Source organism: Mesoplodon bidens, assembly GCF_964165515.1.
Source record: "Mesoplodon bidens genome assembly, chromosome: 4".
Taxonomy (NCBI): Eukaryota; Metazoa; Chordata; class Mammalia; order Artiodactyla; family Ziphiidae; genus Mesoplodon; species Mesoplodon bidens.
The window spans coordinates 115,127,075-115,141,514 of record NC_138160.1 but is presented as its reverse complement, the minus strand read 5'-3'; the positions used below and the strand labels follow the sequence as shown (position 1 = coordinate 115,141,514).

Below are 14,440 nucleotides of genomic sequence, written 5' to 3'. Positions count from 1 at the left end.
TGTAGGAGGGTTCCCTTTTCTTCATACCTCTCCAGCATTTATTGTTTGTAGACTTTTTGATGATGGCCGTTCTGACCGTTGTGAGGTGATACCTCATTGTAGTTTCAACTTGAATTTCTCTAATCATTAGAGAATCTTTCCATGTGCCTTTTGGCCATCTGTATGTCTTCTTTGGAGAAATGTCTGTTTAGATCTTCTGCCCATTTTTTGATTGGGTTGCGTGTATTTTTTTGCTGTTGGGCTGCATGAGCTGTTTGTGTATTTTGGAGATTAATCCCTTGTCTGTTGCATTGTTTGCAAATATTTTCTCCCATTCTGTGTGTTGTCTTTTCATTTTGTTTATGGTTTCCTTTGCTGTGCAGAAGCTTTTAAGTTTCATTAGGTCCCATTTGTTTGTTTTTGTTTTCATTACTTTAGGAGGGGGATCAAAAAAGATATTGCTGCGATTTATGTCAAAGAGTGTTCTGCCTACGTTTTCCTCTAAGAGTTTTATACTGTCGGCTTTACATTTAGGTCTTTGATACATTTTGAGTTTATTTTTGTGTATGCTGTTAGAGAATGTTCTAATTTCATTCTCTTACCTGTAGCTGTCCAGTTTCCCCAGCACCAGTTATTGAAGAAATTGTCTTTTCTCCATTGTATATTCTTGCCTCCTTTGTTGTAGATTACTTGACCATAGGTGTGTGGGTTTATTTCTGGGCTTTCTGTCCTGTTCCATTGATCTCTATTTTTGTTTTTGTGCCAGTACCATACTGTTTTGATGACTGTAGCTTTGTAGTATAGTCTGAAGTAAGGGAGCCTGATTCCTCCAGCTCCATTTTCCTTTCTCAAGATCGCTTTGGCTATTTGGGGTCTTCGGTGTTTCCATACAAATTTTAAGATTTTTTTGTTCTAGATCTGCAAAAAAATGCCATTGGTAATTTGATAGGGATTGCACTTAATCTGTAGATTGCCTTGGGTAGTACAGTCATTTTGATTCTTGCAATCCAAGAACATGTTATATCTTTCCATCTGTTTGTGTCGTCTTCGATTCTTTTCATCAGCGTCTTACAGTTTTCAGAGTACAGGTCTTTTGCCTCCTTGAATAGGTTTTTTCCTAGGTGTTTTATTCTTTTTGATGCGATGGTAAGTGGGATTGTTTCTTTATTTTCTCTTTATGACCTTTTTTTAGTGTATAGGAATGCAACAGATTTCTGTGTATTAATTTTGTATCCTGCAACTTGACGGAATTCATTGATGAGCTCTAGTAGTTTTCTGGTAGCATCTTTAGGATTCTCTATGTATAGTATCCTGTCATCTGCAAACAGTGACAGTTTTACTTCTTCTTTTCCAATTTGGATTCCTTTTGTTTCTTTCTTCTCTGATTGCCATGGCTAGGACTTCCAAAACTATGTTGAAGAAAAGTGGCGAGAGTGGACATCCTTGTCTTGTTCCTGATTTAGAAAAAATGTTTTCAGCTTTTCACCATTGACTCTGATGTTAGCTGTGGGTTTGACATATCGATGTATGGCCTTTATTATGTTGAGGTATGTTCCCTCTATGCTCACTTTCTGGAGAGTTTTTATCATAAAGGGTGTTGAATTTTGTGAAAAGCTTTCTCTGCATCTATTGATGATCATATGGTTTTTATTCTTCAATTTGTTAATGTGGTGTATCACACTGATTGATATAGAGATATTGAAAAATCCTTTCATCTCTGGGATAAATCCCACTTGATCGTAGTGTAAAGTCCTTTTAATGTACTGTTGGATTCAGTTTGCTAGTATTTGTTGAGGATTTTTGTCTGTATTCATCAGTGATATTGACCTGTAATTTTCTTTTTTTGTGGTATCTTTGTTTGCTTTTAGTATCAGGGTGACAGTGGCCTCATAGAATGAGTTTGGGAGTGTTCCTTCCTCTGTAATTTTTTGGAAGAGTTTGAGAAGGATAGGTGTTAGCTCTTCTCTGGAGGTTTGATAGAATTCGCCTGTGAAGCCATCTGGTCCTGGACTTTTGTTTGTTGGGAGTTCTTTTGGTTTTTTTTGTTTGTTTGTTTGTTTTTGGCTGCACTGCAGCTTGTGGGATCTTAGTTCCTCAACCAGTGATTGAACCTGGGCCCTCACAGTGAAAGCACTGATCCTAACCATTGGACCACCAGGGAATTCCCTGTTGGGAGTTTTAAAATCACAGTTTCAATTTCAGTGGTTGTTATTGGTCTGTTCATATTTTCTATTTCTTCCTGGTTCAGTTTGGGAAGATTGTACCTTTCTAAGAATTTGTCCATTTCTTCCAGGTTGTCCATTTTTTGGGGCATATAGTTGCTTGTAGGTAGTCACTTATGATCTTTGTATTTCTGCGGTGTTAATAGTAACTTCTCTTATTTCATTTCAAATTTTATTGATTTGAGCCCTCTCCCTTTTTTTCTTGATGAGTCTGGCTAAAGGTTTATCAATTTTGTTTATCTTTTCAAAGAACCAGCTTTTAGTTTCATTGATCTTTTCTATTGTTTTCTTTGTCTCTAATTTTTTTCTGCTCTGATCTTTGTGATTTCCTTCCTTATACTAACGTTGGGTTTTGTTTGTTCTCTTTCTAGTTGCTTTTGGCATAAGGTTAGTTTGTTTGAGATTTTTCTTGTTTCCTGAGGTAAGATTGTATTGCTATGAACTTACCTCTTATAACTACTTTTCCTGCATCCTATAGGTTTTGGATTGTCATGCTTTCATTTTCATTTGTTTTTAGCTATTTTTTGGTTTTCTCTTTGATATCTTCAGTGATCCATTGGTTGTTTAGTAGCATATTGTTTAGCCTCCACGTGTTTGTGTTTTTTTAGTTTTTTTTTCCCTTGTAGTTGATTTCTAATCTCATAGCGTTGTGGTCAGAAAAGAGGCTTGATATGATTTCAGTTTTCTTAAATTTACCAAGGCTTGATTTGTGGCCCAAGATGTGATCTATCCTGGAGAATGTTCCATGTGCACTTGAGAAGAAAGTGAATTCTGGTGCTTTTGGATGGAATGCTCTATATATATCAGTTAAGTCCATCTGGTTTAATGTGTCATTTGAGGCCTGTGTTTCCTTATTGATTTTCTGTCTGGATGATCTGTTCAAAGATGTAAGTCAGGTGTTAAAATCCCCCCATATTATTGTGTTAATGTCTATTTCTCCTTTTATGGCTGTTAGCATTTGCTTTATATATTGAGGTGCTCCTATATTTGGTGCATATATATTTACAATTGTTATATCTTTTTGAATTGATCCCTTGATTATTATGTAATATCCTTCTTTGTTTCTTTGTAGCATTCTTGTAAAATCTATTTGGGGGATTTCCCTGGTTGTCTAGTGGTTAAGACTGCACACTTCTGATGCAGGGTGGCACAGGGTTCGATCCCTGGTCAGGGAACTGAGATTCCCACATGCCGTGCAGCGTGGCCAAAAAAAAAAAAAAAATTAAAGTCTAATTTGTCTGATATGAGTATTGCTACTCCAGCTTTCTTTTGATTCCATTTGCATGGGATACCTTTTTCCATCCCCTCACTTTCAGTCTGTGTCCCTAGATCTGAAGTGGGTCCCTTGTAGCCAGCATATATACAGGTCTTGTTTTTGTATCCATTAAGCCAGTCTGTGTCTTTTGTTTGGAGTATTTAATCCATTTACATTTAAGGCAATTATCGATATGTATGTTCTTGTTGCCATTTTGTTAATTGTCTTGGGATTGTTTTTGTAGGTTTTTTTCTTCCTTTCCTCTTTTGTTCTCTTCTCATGTAATTTGGTGACTATCTTTAGTGTTGTGTTTGGATTGCTTTCCCTTGTGTGTGTATGTATCTACTGTAGATTCTTGGTTTGTGGTTCCCATGAGGTTTTGATATAGCAGTCTGTGTATGTAGAAGATTGTTATAAGTTGCTGGTCTCTCAGTTTCAAATGCATTTCCTGTATCCTGCATTTGTACTCTCTTCTTGTGTGTGGATGATTTCCTACCTTTAATGTGTGTTTGCCTTTACTGGTGAGCTTTCCCATTCGTAATTTTCTTGATTCTAGTTTGGGCTTTTATCTTCTGCCTAGAGAAGTTCCTTTAGCATTCATTGTAAAGCTGGTTTGGTGCTGCTAAATTCTCTTAGGTCTTGCTTATCTGTAAAGCATTTGATTTCTCCGTCAAGTCTGAACAAGAGCCTTGCTGGGTACAGTATTCTTGGTTATATACTTTTCCTTTTCATCACTTTAAATATATTGTGCCACTTCCTTCTGGCCTGCAAACTTTCTGCTGAAAAATCAGCTGATAACCTTATGGGGATTCCCTTGTATGTTATTTGTTGCTTTTCCCTTGTTGCTTTTAATATTTTTTCTTTGTCTTTAATTTTTGTCACTTTGACTAATATGTGTCTCAGCATGTTCCTTCTTGGGTTTATCCTGTATGGGAGTCTCTGCACTTCCTGGACTTGAGTGAGTGTTTCCTTTCTCATGTTAGGGAAGTTTTTGGCTATAATCTCTTCAAATATTTTCTCAGGCCATTTCTCTCTCTTCTCCTTCTGGGACCCCTCTAATGCAAATGTTGGTGCATTTAATGTTGTCCCAGAGGTCTCTTAAACTGTTGTCATTTCTTTACATTATTTTTTTCTTTGTTCTGCGGCAGTGCTTTCCACCATTCTGTCTTCCATCTCACTTATTTCTTCTTCTGCTTCAATTACTCTGCTACTGATTCTTACTAGTGTATTTTTCTTTCCAGTTATTGAATTGTTCATCTTTCTTTATTCTTTATATCTTCTAGCTCTTTGTTAAATGTCTCTCGTATCTTCTCGATCTGTGCCTCCATTCTTTTTCTGAGATCTTGGCTTATCTTTACTATCATTCTTCTAAATTCTTTTCAGGTAGGTTGCCTATCTGCACTTCACTTAGTTCTTGTGGGTTTTTATCTTGTTCCTTTGTCTGGAACATATTTTACTGCCATATCATTTTGTCTAACTTTCTGTTTTCATGGTCTCCTTCTGCTGGCTGCAGGACCCGTAGCTCCTCTTGTTTCTGGTGTCTGCCCTCTGGTGGGTGAGGTTGGTCCTGGACTTGTGCAGGCTTCCTGGTGTGAGGGACTGATGCCTGCCCTCTGGTGGGTGGAGCTGGGTTGAGTTTCTCTGCTGGGCAGGGCTGTGTCAATGGGTGTGTTTAGAGGTGGCTGTGAGCTCAGCACAGCTTTAGGCAGCCTGTCTGCTGATGGTGGGGCTGTGTTTCTATCCTGCTGGTTGTTTGGCCTGAGGTGTACTGGTACTAGAGCCTGTAGGCTGTTGGGTAGGGCCAGGTCTTGATGCCAAAATGGTGACCTCTGGGAGAGCTCATGCCAATCAGTATTCTCTGGGACCTTTGGCACCAGTGTCCTTGCCCCTCCACTGAGTCATAGCCGACCCTCGCCTCCTTAGGAGACTCTCCAAGACTCGTAGGTAGGTCCAACTGAGGCTTATGTGGAGTTACTGCTGTGCTGGGTTCCAGTGTATATGAAACCTTGTGTGCATCCTCTAAGAGCAGAGTCTCTGTTTCCCCCAGTTATGTAGAGCCCCTGCACTTAAGCTCCATTGGCCTTCAAAGCCAAATGCTCTGATGGTTCCTCCTCCCGATGCCAGACCACCAGACTTGGGAGCCTGACGTGGGGCTCAGAACTCTCACTCCTGTGGGAGAACATCTGTGACATAATTATTTTCCAGTTTGTGGGTAAGCCCACCCGCTGGGTATGGGATTCGATGATGTCATGAAAGCGCCCTTCCTACCGTCTTGTGGTGGCTTCTTCTTTGTCTTTGAAAATTTCTTTTTTGGTAGGCTCTAGTTTTTTTTGTCGATGGCTGTTCAGCAGTTACTTGCGATTTTGGCGTTTTCGTGAGAGGAGGTGCGCTCAGGTCCTTCTCTTCTGCTGTCTTGGCTGGGGATCTCTCGCCATTGGAATTTTATTAGGGATTGCATTGGATCTGTAGATTGCTTTGGGTAGTATGGGCATTTTAACAGTATTAATTCTTCCAGTCCTTGAGCATAGAATATCTTTCCATTTATTTGTGTGTTTAATTTCTTTCATCAGTGCCTTACAGTTTTCACCGTGCAGGACTTCCACCTCCTTGGTTAAATATAATCCTTGGTATTTTATTCCTTTTAATGTGGTTGTAAATTGTTTTCTTAATTTCTCTTTATGATAGCTCATTATTAGTGTATGGAAACACCACAGAAATCTGTGTAATGATTTTGTGTCCTACAACTTTACTGAATTCATTTATTCTAACAATATTTTTGGTGGAGTTTTTAGAGTTTTCTGTGTATAATATCATGTCATGTTCAAATAGTGACAGTTTTACTTCTTTCTTTCTGATTTGGATGCCTTTTCTTTTTGTTGCCTAATTGCTGTGGCTAGAGGAAAAGAGGGAAAAACATTTTTTTAAACCTTCAGACAAGTGAAAATGGAAATACAGCTTACCAAAACTTATGACATGCACCAAAAGCAGTTCTAAGAGGCAAATTTATAATAATAAATGCCTACATCAAAAAATTTTTTAAATCTCAAATAAAAAAACATAACCTGAAGGAACTAGAAAAAGAACAAATGAAGCCCAAAGTTGGCAGAAGGAAGGAAATAACAAAGGCCAGAGCAGAAATGAATGAAATAGAGACTAAAAGGACAATAGAAAAGGTAAATGAAACTAATAGATAAACTAAAGATAAGTAATCTTTCCTATTGGTTGTTCAGTAACATGTTGTTTAATCTTCATATATTTGTGATTTTTCCAGTTTCCTTCTTGTAATTGATTTCTAGTTTCATACCACTGTGGTCAGAAAAGATACTTGACATCATTTCTTACGTTTATTAGCGCTTGTTTTGTGGCCTATCATGTGGTCTATCCTGGAAAATGTTATATGTGTACTTGAGAGGAATGTGTATTCTGTTGATTTGGGTGGAATATGCTGTGTATATATTTTTAAAACCATCTGGTTTAACATGTTGTTTAAGGCCAGTGTTTTCTTACTGATTTTCTGTAAGGAAGATCTGTCCATGGATGAAAGTGGGGTACTAATGTCCCCTGTTATTATTGTGTTGCTGTCTGTTTCTCTTTTAGGTCTGTTAATACTTGCTTTATATATTTATTTGCTCCTGTGTTGGGTGCATAAATATTTACAAATATTATATCCTCTTGTTGGATTGACTCCTTTATGATTATGTAATGACATTCATTGTCATTGCAGTTATTGTTTTAAAGTCTATTTTGTCTGATATAAGTATAGCTACCTCAGCTTTCTTTTGGTTTTTATTTGCATGGAAAATGTTCTTCCATCCCTTTACTTTCAGTCTGTGTATATCCCTACATCTGAAGCGTGTCTCATGTAGGCAGCATATAGATGGGTGTTGTGTACTTATCCACTCAGCCACTCAGTGTCTTTTGATTGGAGAATTTAGTGCATTTACATTTAAAGTAACTATTGATAGGTATGCACTTAATTCCCATTTTGTTAATTGTTTTTTGGCTGTTTTGTATTGGGTTGGCCAAAAGGTTCACTTGGTTTTTTCCATAAGATGGCTCTCGTAGCACTTAGTTGTCTTTAACTTCATTCGAAAAAATTTTGTTAGATTGTATTGTGACAGCTGTCATATCAGCATGCATTTTATAAAAGACATCAAAATTGGTGATTTTTTTTTTTTTTGCGGTACGCGGGCCTCTCACTTGTTGTGGCCTCTCCCGTTGTGGAGCACAGGCTCCGGACGCGCAGGCTCAGCAGCCATGGCTCACGGGCCCAGCCACTCGGCGGCACGTGGGATCTTCCCAGACCAGGGCACGAACCCGTGTCCCCTGCATCGGCAGGCGGACTCTCAACCACTGTGCCACCAGGGAAGCTCCAAAATTGGTGAATTTTTGTGTAGCCTTTTTAATACTGAAGATGGCAGAAAAAACAACATTTTAGGCATATTATGCTTTATTATTTCAAGAAAGGTAAAAATGCAACTGAAACGTAAAAAAAAGATTTGTGCAGTGTATGGAGAAGGTGCTGTGACTGATCAAATGTGTCAGAAGTGGTTTGCGAAGTTTTGTGCTGGAGATTTCTCCCTGGACGAGGCTCCACGGTCGGGTAGACCAGCTGAAGTTGATAGCAATCAAATCGAGACATTAATTGAGAAAAATCAAGATTATACCACGCTGGAGATACTGGACATACTCAAAATATCCAAATCAAGCGTTGAAAATCATTTGCACTAGCTTGGTTTTGTTAATCCCTTTGATATTTGGGTTCCACATAAGGTAGGCAAAAAGAAACCTTCTTGACCATATTTCCCCATGTGATTCTCTACTTAAACGTAATGAAAACGTTCTGTTTTTAAAACAAATTGTGATGGTTGATGAAAAGTGGATACTGTATAATAATGTGGAACAGAAGAGATCATGGGGCAAGCAAAATGAACCACCACCAACCCACCAAAGGTCAGTCTTCATCCAGAGAAGGTGGTGTTGTGTATATGCTGGGATTGGAAGGGAGTCCTCTACTATGAGCTCCTTCTGGAAAACTAGACGATTAATTCCAGCAAGTACTGCTCCCAGTTAGACCAACTGAAAAATATCACTCGATGAAAAGCATCCAGAATTAGTCATCAGAAAACTCATAATCTTCCATCAGGACAACGCAAGACCGCACATTTCTTTGATGACTGGGCAAAAACTGTTACAGCTTGGCTGGGAAGTTCTGATTCATCCACTGTATTCACCAGACATTGCACCTTCAGATTTCCATTTATTTCAGTCTTTACAAAAATCTCTTAATGGAAAAAATTTCAGTTCCCTGGAAGACTGTAAAAGGCACCTGGAACAGTTCTTTGCTCAAAAAATATAAAAAGTTTGGGGAAGATGGAATTATGAAGTTGCCTGAACAATGGCAGAGGGTAGTGGAACAAAAGGTTGAATACGTCGTTCAATAAAGTTCTTGGTGAAAATGAAAAATGAAAATGAAAAGTTTTATTTTTACTTAAAAACTGAAGGCACTTTTTGGCCAATCCAATAGTTCCTCTGTTCCTTTCTTCTTTTTTTTTTTTTAAATAAATTTATTTACTCATTTATTTTTGGCTGCGTTGGGTCTTTGCTGCTGCGCTTGGGCTTTTCTCTAGTTGCGGTGAGGGGGGGCTACTCTTCGTTGTGTTGCATGGGCTTCTCATGGGGGTAGTTTCTCTCGTTGCAGGCACGGGCTTAGTTGCTCTGCGGCATGTGGGATCTTCCCGGACCAGGGCTTGAACCCTTGTCCCCTGCATTGGCAGGCGGATTCTTAACCACTGCGCCACCAGGGAAGTCCCCTTTCTTCTTTTCTTGCTCTCTTCCTTTGTGATTTGATGATTTTCTTTAGTGGCACACTTACATTCCTTTCTCTTTTGTGTATATACTATAGACTTTTGCTTTGTGCTTATCATGAGGCTTATATATAACAATTTATATTTATAACAGTCTATTTAAAATTGATAACACGTTTGATCCCATTCAACAGCTCTATATTTTCCCTCTTCTCTCCATGTTTTATGTTTCTGACATCACATTTTACACCTCTTTATCTTGTGTATAGTTCTTAATTAATCATTGTAGTTACAGTTATTTTTAGTTCTTTTGTCTTTTAATCTTTATACTAGCTTTATAAGTGATTAATCTACCACCTTTATATTTATCTTTATCAGTGACAAAGGTACTTGTACTTTTCATATGTTTTCCTGTTACTAATTAGTGCCCTTTCTTTTGAGCTTAAAGAAGTCCCTTTATTATTTCTTTTAAGGCCAGTTTAGTGGTGATGAACTCCTTTAGCTTTTGTTTGTCTGGAGAACTCTTTCTGTATTCTTCACTTCTGAAGGACAGTTTTGCCAGGTAGAGTATTCTTGGTGGGAAGGTTTTTTTACTTTTAGCATTTAGAAAAATCATGCCACTCCCTTCTGGCCTGCAAAATTTTTGCTGAAAAATCTGCTGATAGCCTTATGGGGTTTTTGTGTGTGTGTGTGTGTCACAGGTTTTCTCTTGCTGTTTTAAAGATTCTCTCCTTGTCTTTAACTTTTGCCACTTTAATTATAATGTGTCTTGGCATGGGTTTGTTTGTGTTCATCATATTTGGAACTCTCAGCTTCCTAGCAGGATTATCTTCCTTTTTATGGCTAAATAATATTCCTGTGTGTGTGTGTGTGTGTGTGTGTGTGTGTGTGTGTGTGTATCACATTTTCTTTATTCATCTGTTGATGGGCACTTAGGTTGTTTCCATGTCTGGACTATTGTAAATAATGCTATGAAACATGGGGATGCAGATATCTCCTCAATATAGTGTTTTCATTTCCTTTGGATATATTTCCAGAAGTGGAATTGCTGGAGCACATGGTAGTTCTATTTTTTATTTTTTGAGGAACCTCTATACTGTTTTTCCATAGTGGCTGAACCAATTTACAGTGTGGGGCAACAGCTTTAATGCAGGTAACCATATGCAAATGAATCATTGCTGAAAATTATCAGTATTAATTATCACAGGTTAAGCTTTATAACCTGGCTGCATAGGCAGCTGCTGACTTGTATCAGGGGCACAGGGAGCCTTTCAGGTCCCCTCCTCCCAGTAAAACCAGCTCCAATTCCCAGATGCTTGAAATTCTATCATTTAGGGCTTTCTGACCTCTTCAAATCCAAGTATCCTTGGGCAGAAGCACTAAATATTTATCTACTTAGCAACTGCATTTCATTCCCAAGCACTTACTGAGCACCTCGTGTATGAATGGTGTTCACTGGGTAGAGTAGTGGCTTTAAAACTTTTTTGCTTGCATACTTCCTAAAGCAGTTTTGAAAATCTTCATAGCTCATACATCTAAAATTTGACAGCTAAACTTCTCATAATAAATTTAAATATCTACTACAAAGGGTATAATTTTGATATACAATACATATTGAAATTTAAAAAGAAAACTCTTTCATCATTTAAATGTATCCAAAGAAATCTACTTACTGTGATGATTTGATATACCACAAAATATACAAACAGGCTCTTCTTTAATAGTTGGAAAATTTATATAATTTTACTCCTTTGAGCCCTTATTTTCCTTTCACTTGCCCCACAAATTTTAATCCTAATGTAACACTTTTTTTTTGCTTGTAGTATGTTAGTGATTTGCGCAACAAAAATAATGTACATAAATTTAAATGCATTTTGAAAAATTTTCTTGTGATCATAAAAGCACTAAATGTTATGGTTTCCACAGGATTGGACAGTTATCACATGTATTAATAATACACAGTTGATCAAACTGAAATACTTGACAGATTTTAATTTTAACTATTAAGGAGGAAGTAAAATTTTTTTGGAACTGTATCATGTCATGGGATGCATGGAGATAGTTTTTTCAGTTAACTCAAGTACCCTAAGATGAATGTTGCTCATTGTAAAAATGAGTCATCATCCTATATTTTATTTATAGGTATAAGTGCCTGGGAAATCTTGTTCACAAAAGTAATTAAATGGGACTGGAAAGGATTTTGTTATAGCAACGTCGCTCAATCCTCTGAACTCTTTCTGAGTTACATGCCAACAATCACATAGTACTCTGTCATCAATTTGTTTTAATAAATGTTTTATTTTAGAACGGTTTTAGATTTACAGAAGTTACAAAGCCCATATAGAGAGTTCCTGAATATCCCTTACCCAGTTTCCCTGTTGTTAACATCTTCCATAACCCTGGTATGTTCATCACAACTAAGAAACCCGCATTGGTACATTACTGTTAACTAAACTCCATCAGTCTTTTCTTTAATGGTCTGTTAACTCAATTTGGTATTTCTTCAGTTTTGTTGAAAGCACAGAATTAGAAACATCTGACTCGTGAAAGGATTTGTCGTCCTGTCTTTGCTTTTCTTATTTCCTGGAAAGTATATCAAAAAGGCTTTACTAAGACTTACCATGCAATTGTTGATTATACCTGTCAAATCTGATACACTTGAAGTGTTAGGAAAACCAAAATAGTGATAATTTTACTATATCTTTGCTAATACCATGTTTCTTGTTAAAATGCTTTCTGTCTTACCATTTATATCAAAATCTTGGAGCATCAGATTTAGCTCATTTAATTAATGAAAAATGTTCCAGGTTAGCCATATAACCTAAATGCCAAAGCAGTCCTTATTGTTAAAGCACTTAGTAAAATTAGACCTTATTTTTCAGTGTAAGTAAAAATATTAATATGTTAATGAATTTGAGTATTAAAAGGGAAAATGGATAGGGCACGGGCCTTGCCCTGAGTTTTCTGTCCAGATCCTTCCTTCAGGAAGCCATGGCCATTTATCATATTTTATATATTTTATAATATTTCTCACCCCGTACTTTGTTGATTTGCTCCCACTGGACCATCCTCAGGAGTAATGTCCTTTTTGATAATAATTGGGGGAAGGAAAAAGTACCTAAACAAAAATTGCTATTGTGCCCACTTTTCTCACTCCACAATATATCTGAATGCAAAATATCCCCAAATGAGCCAAAATATCCATTTCTAATACAAGCCTCGTCCTTGACAGAAATAAAAGACTGAGAAAGACATTTATCCCTACTTGAAGGGTGGTGCTAATATTCACTCTTGGGAAGTGGGAGAAATGGTTGTGAAGGGAGACCCAGCATGAAACCTTGATTGCAAGCATAGATCACTCTTAGGGCAGATCCACTTCAGGAGGAAGGACATTAGGCAGCAGAGGATCTGGAAAGTAATCATACTTTTCTACACAGCATACCTTTGCAAGGCTCTTGGAAACCCCAGAGGACATATACTTCAGTCTGAATGATGCTGGAAAGAGGCCCAAGAGCCTGCCAAGATCCATGCTTACTGCAGGAGGGTGGGGCATCTCAAGGGGACAGACAGGCTCACCAACAGCCCCCATATGGTTCCTTCTCCAAGGCGGGTCTTAATGAAAGAGTGTGGGAGAGTCTTACCTCCTGGGCTCGGAGGGTTGGAGGGTGATGATCCTTGGTCTGATATTTGGCTCTTTGAGAACTAAGGATCCAGAGCAGTTTGGTTTTTCCCTGCAGACGTGAATACTGTACAGGCATCTAGAAAGTGAAGACCCTGAATTAAGAGACATTTACTTGGTCTAAAGTTATGCAAGTGGTTCTGTTCTAAATTATCACTGTGAAGTTTTGCCTTTAGGTAGCTCTTTTTTTAAGATTATAAAGGTGATGAAAATACAGTTTTAGCACTCTTTACTCTTGGACTTCAAAATAAGCCTGCAGCCCCCACTTTGACAAATGCTGAGAACTAGTAGTGGTTTAGTTTCCTGTTTTCTCTTGAGTATTATGGGCATTCACCTGCCTGTTAGAAAAGCCCAGATTCACGTGGTCTCCATCTGTGCAGGCCTCATACTGACTCTTCTGTTTGTGCAAGAAGAAGCAGGGAGAAGTCAGCAAGGCAGCCAGCGCTGACAGCACGACCGAGGGCACACCCGCCGATGGCTTCACTGTGCTCTCCACCAAGAGCCTCTTCCTCGGCCAGAAGGTAGGCAAACACGGGCCCCGGTCTGCTCGCGGGCCCTGGGACAGATGGGTGCCTCCACCAGCAGGAAGGCTGACTGAGGACCACTCCTGGCCTCATGGGCTGGAGGAGAGAGTGGGGCCTGGGGCGGCTTTAGGAGAGGACTCAGGGAGGGCTGGACAGGGTGCTGAGGGGAGACTGGCAGGCGGGGAGAGGAGATGGTGGTAAAGAAGAGGGACAGCAGCTCCTGTGGGGGTCGGGACACCCTGGGCTTAGTCTGTGGAAGGAGCTGTGTATATGGGATGACCTGGTCATCCTGTAGTCCTGCCCAGAAAAGCAGCTGGAAGTCAAAACTGGGTCCTAGAAAGGGAAAGATCTAGCAGGCAGCCCAGGTGTTCCGGTGGGCACGGAAGGTGGAACCTTGATCCAGGGGGCGGGATTGTTGCTAGACACACTGTGCCACCTAAGGACTCCTCAAGCCAATCGTTTGTTTGTTTTAACCGTGGGCAATATGTTTTCAGCCGCCCCAGTGATGCAAATTTGCCAGGACGCCATGGTTTTGTAACAAATGATTCACTTTTGTTGAAAATAAAAATGATGCAAAGGCTTTTAAGACCTGAGAATGAGAGTTCATATTTCTCTGTTAACACCAAAAAAGGGGGTGGAGAGAGAGTGGGAATTACTTTTCTGAATTTTTTTTATCCTACATTAAAAAAAATTAAAGGCATGGATTTGAGCTTTTAGTTTGCATGTGGTGAACAACTTGGTTCTGAAGCTGCATCATTTTTAAAACCTCACTGTCAGTTTTCTTTTGCATCTCAGTGACACAGTCCTCCTGCTCATGTCATTGCAAATGCTCCTCCTCCCCCTCCCTCTTCCTGTCGCTAATTGCACTCAGGCTTTCATGATGCAATTCCTGTGGTGGACTCTGTGTTCCAGCAGCAAATAACCATTACAGTGTACATTTTATAACCATTATCTGTATTTTGTATGCATTTTTC

The 14,440-nt window shown here is 38.8% G+C and overlaps 1 protein-coding gene across 5 annotated transcripts in view; it reads left to right on the top strand.

Annotated features, from left to right (window-relative positions):
• Window positions 1-14,440, top strand: part of MACROH2A1 (macroH2A.1 histone) — an 81,174-nt gene that overhangs the window by 40,776 nt on the left and 25,958 nt on the right. For 3 of the 5 annotated variants that reach the window (XM_081231428.1, XM_081231425.1, XM_081231426.1), the window contains exon 5: window positions 13,353-13,463. In XM_081231428.1, coding sequence (XP_081087554.1) covers window positions 13,353-13,463 — 111 coding nt within the window. The remainder of the gene's footprint in view (window positions 1-13,352; window positions 13,464-14,440) is intronic. The other 2 variants (XM_081231429.1, XM_081231427.1) reach the window with 1 other exon arrangement.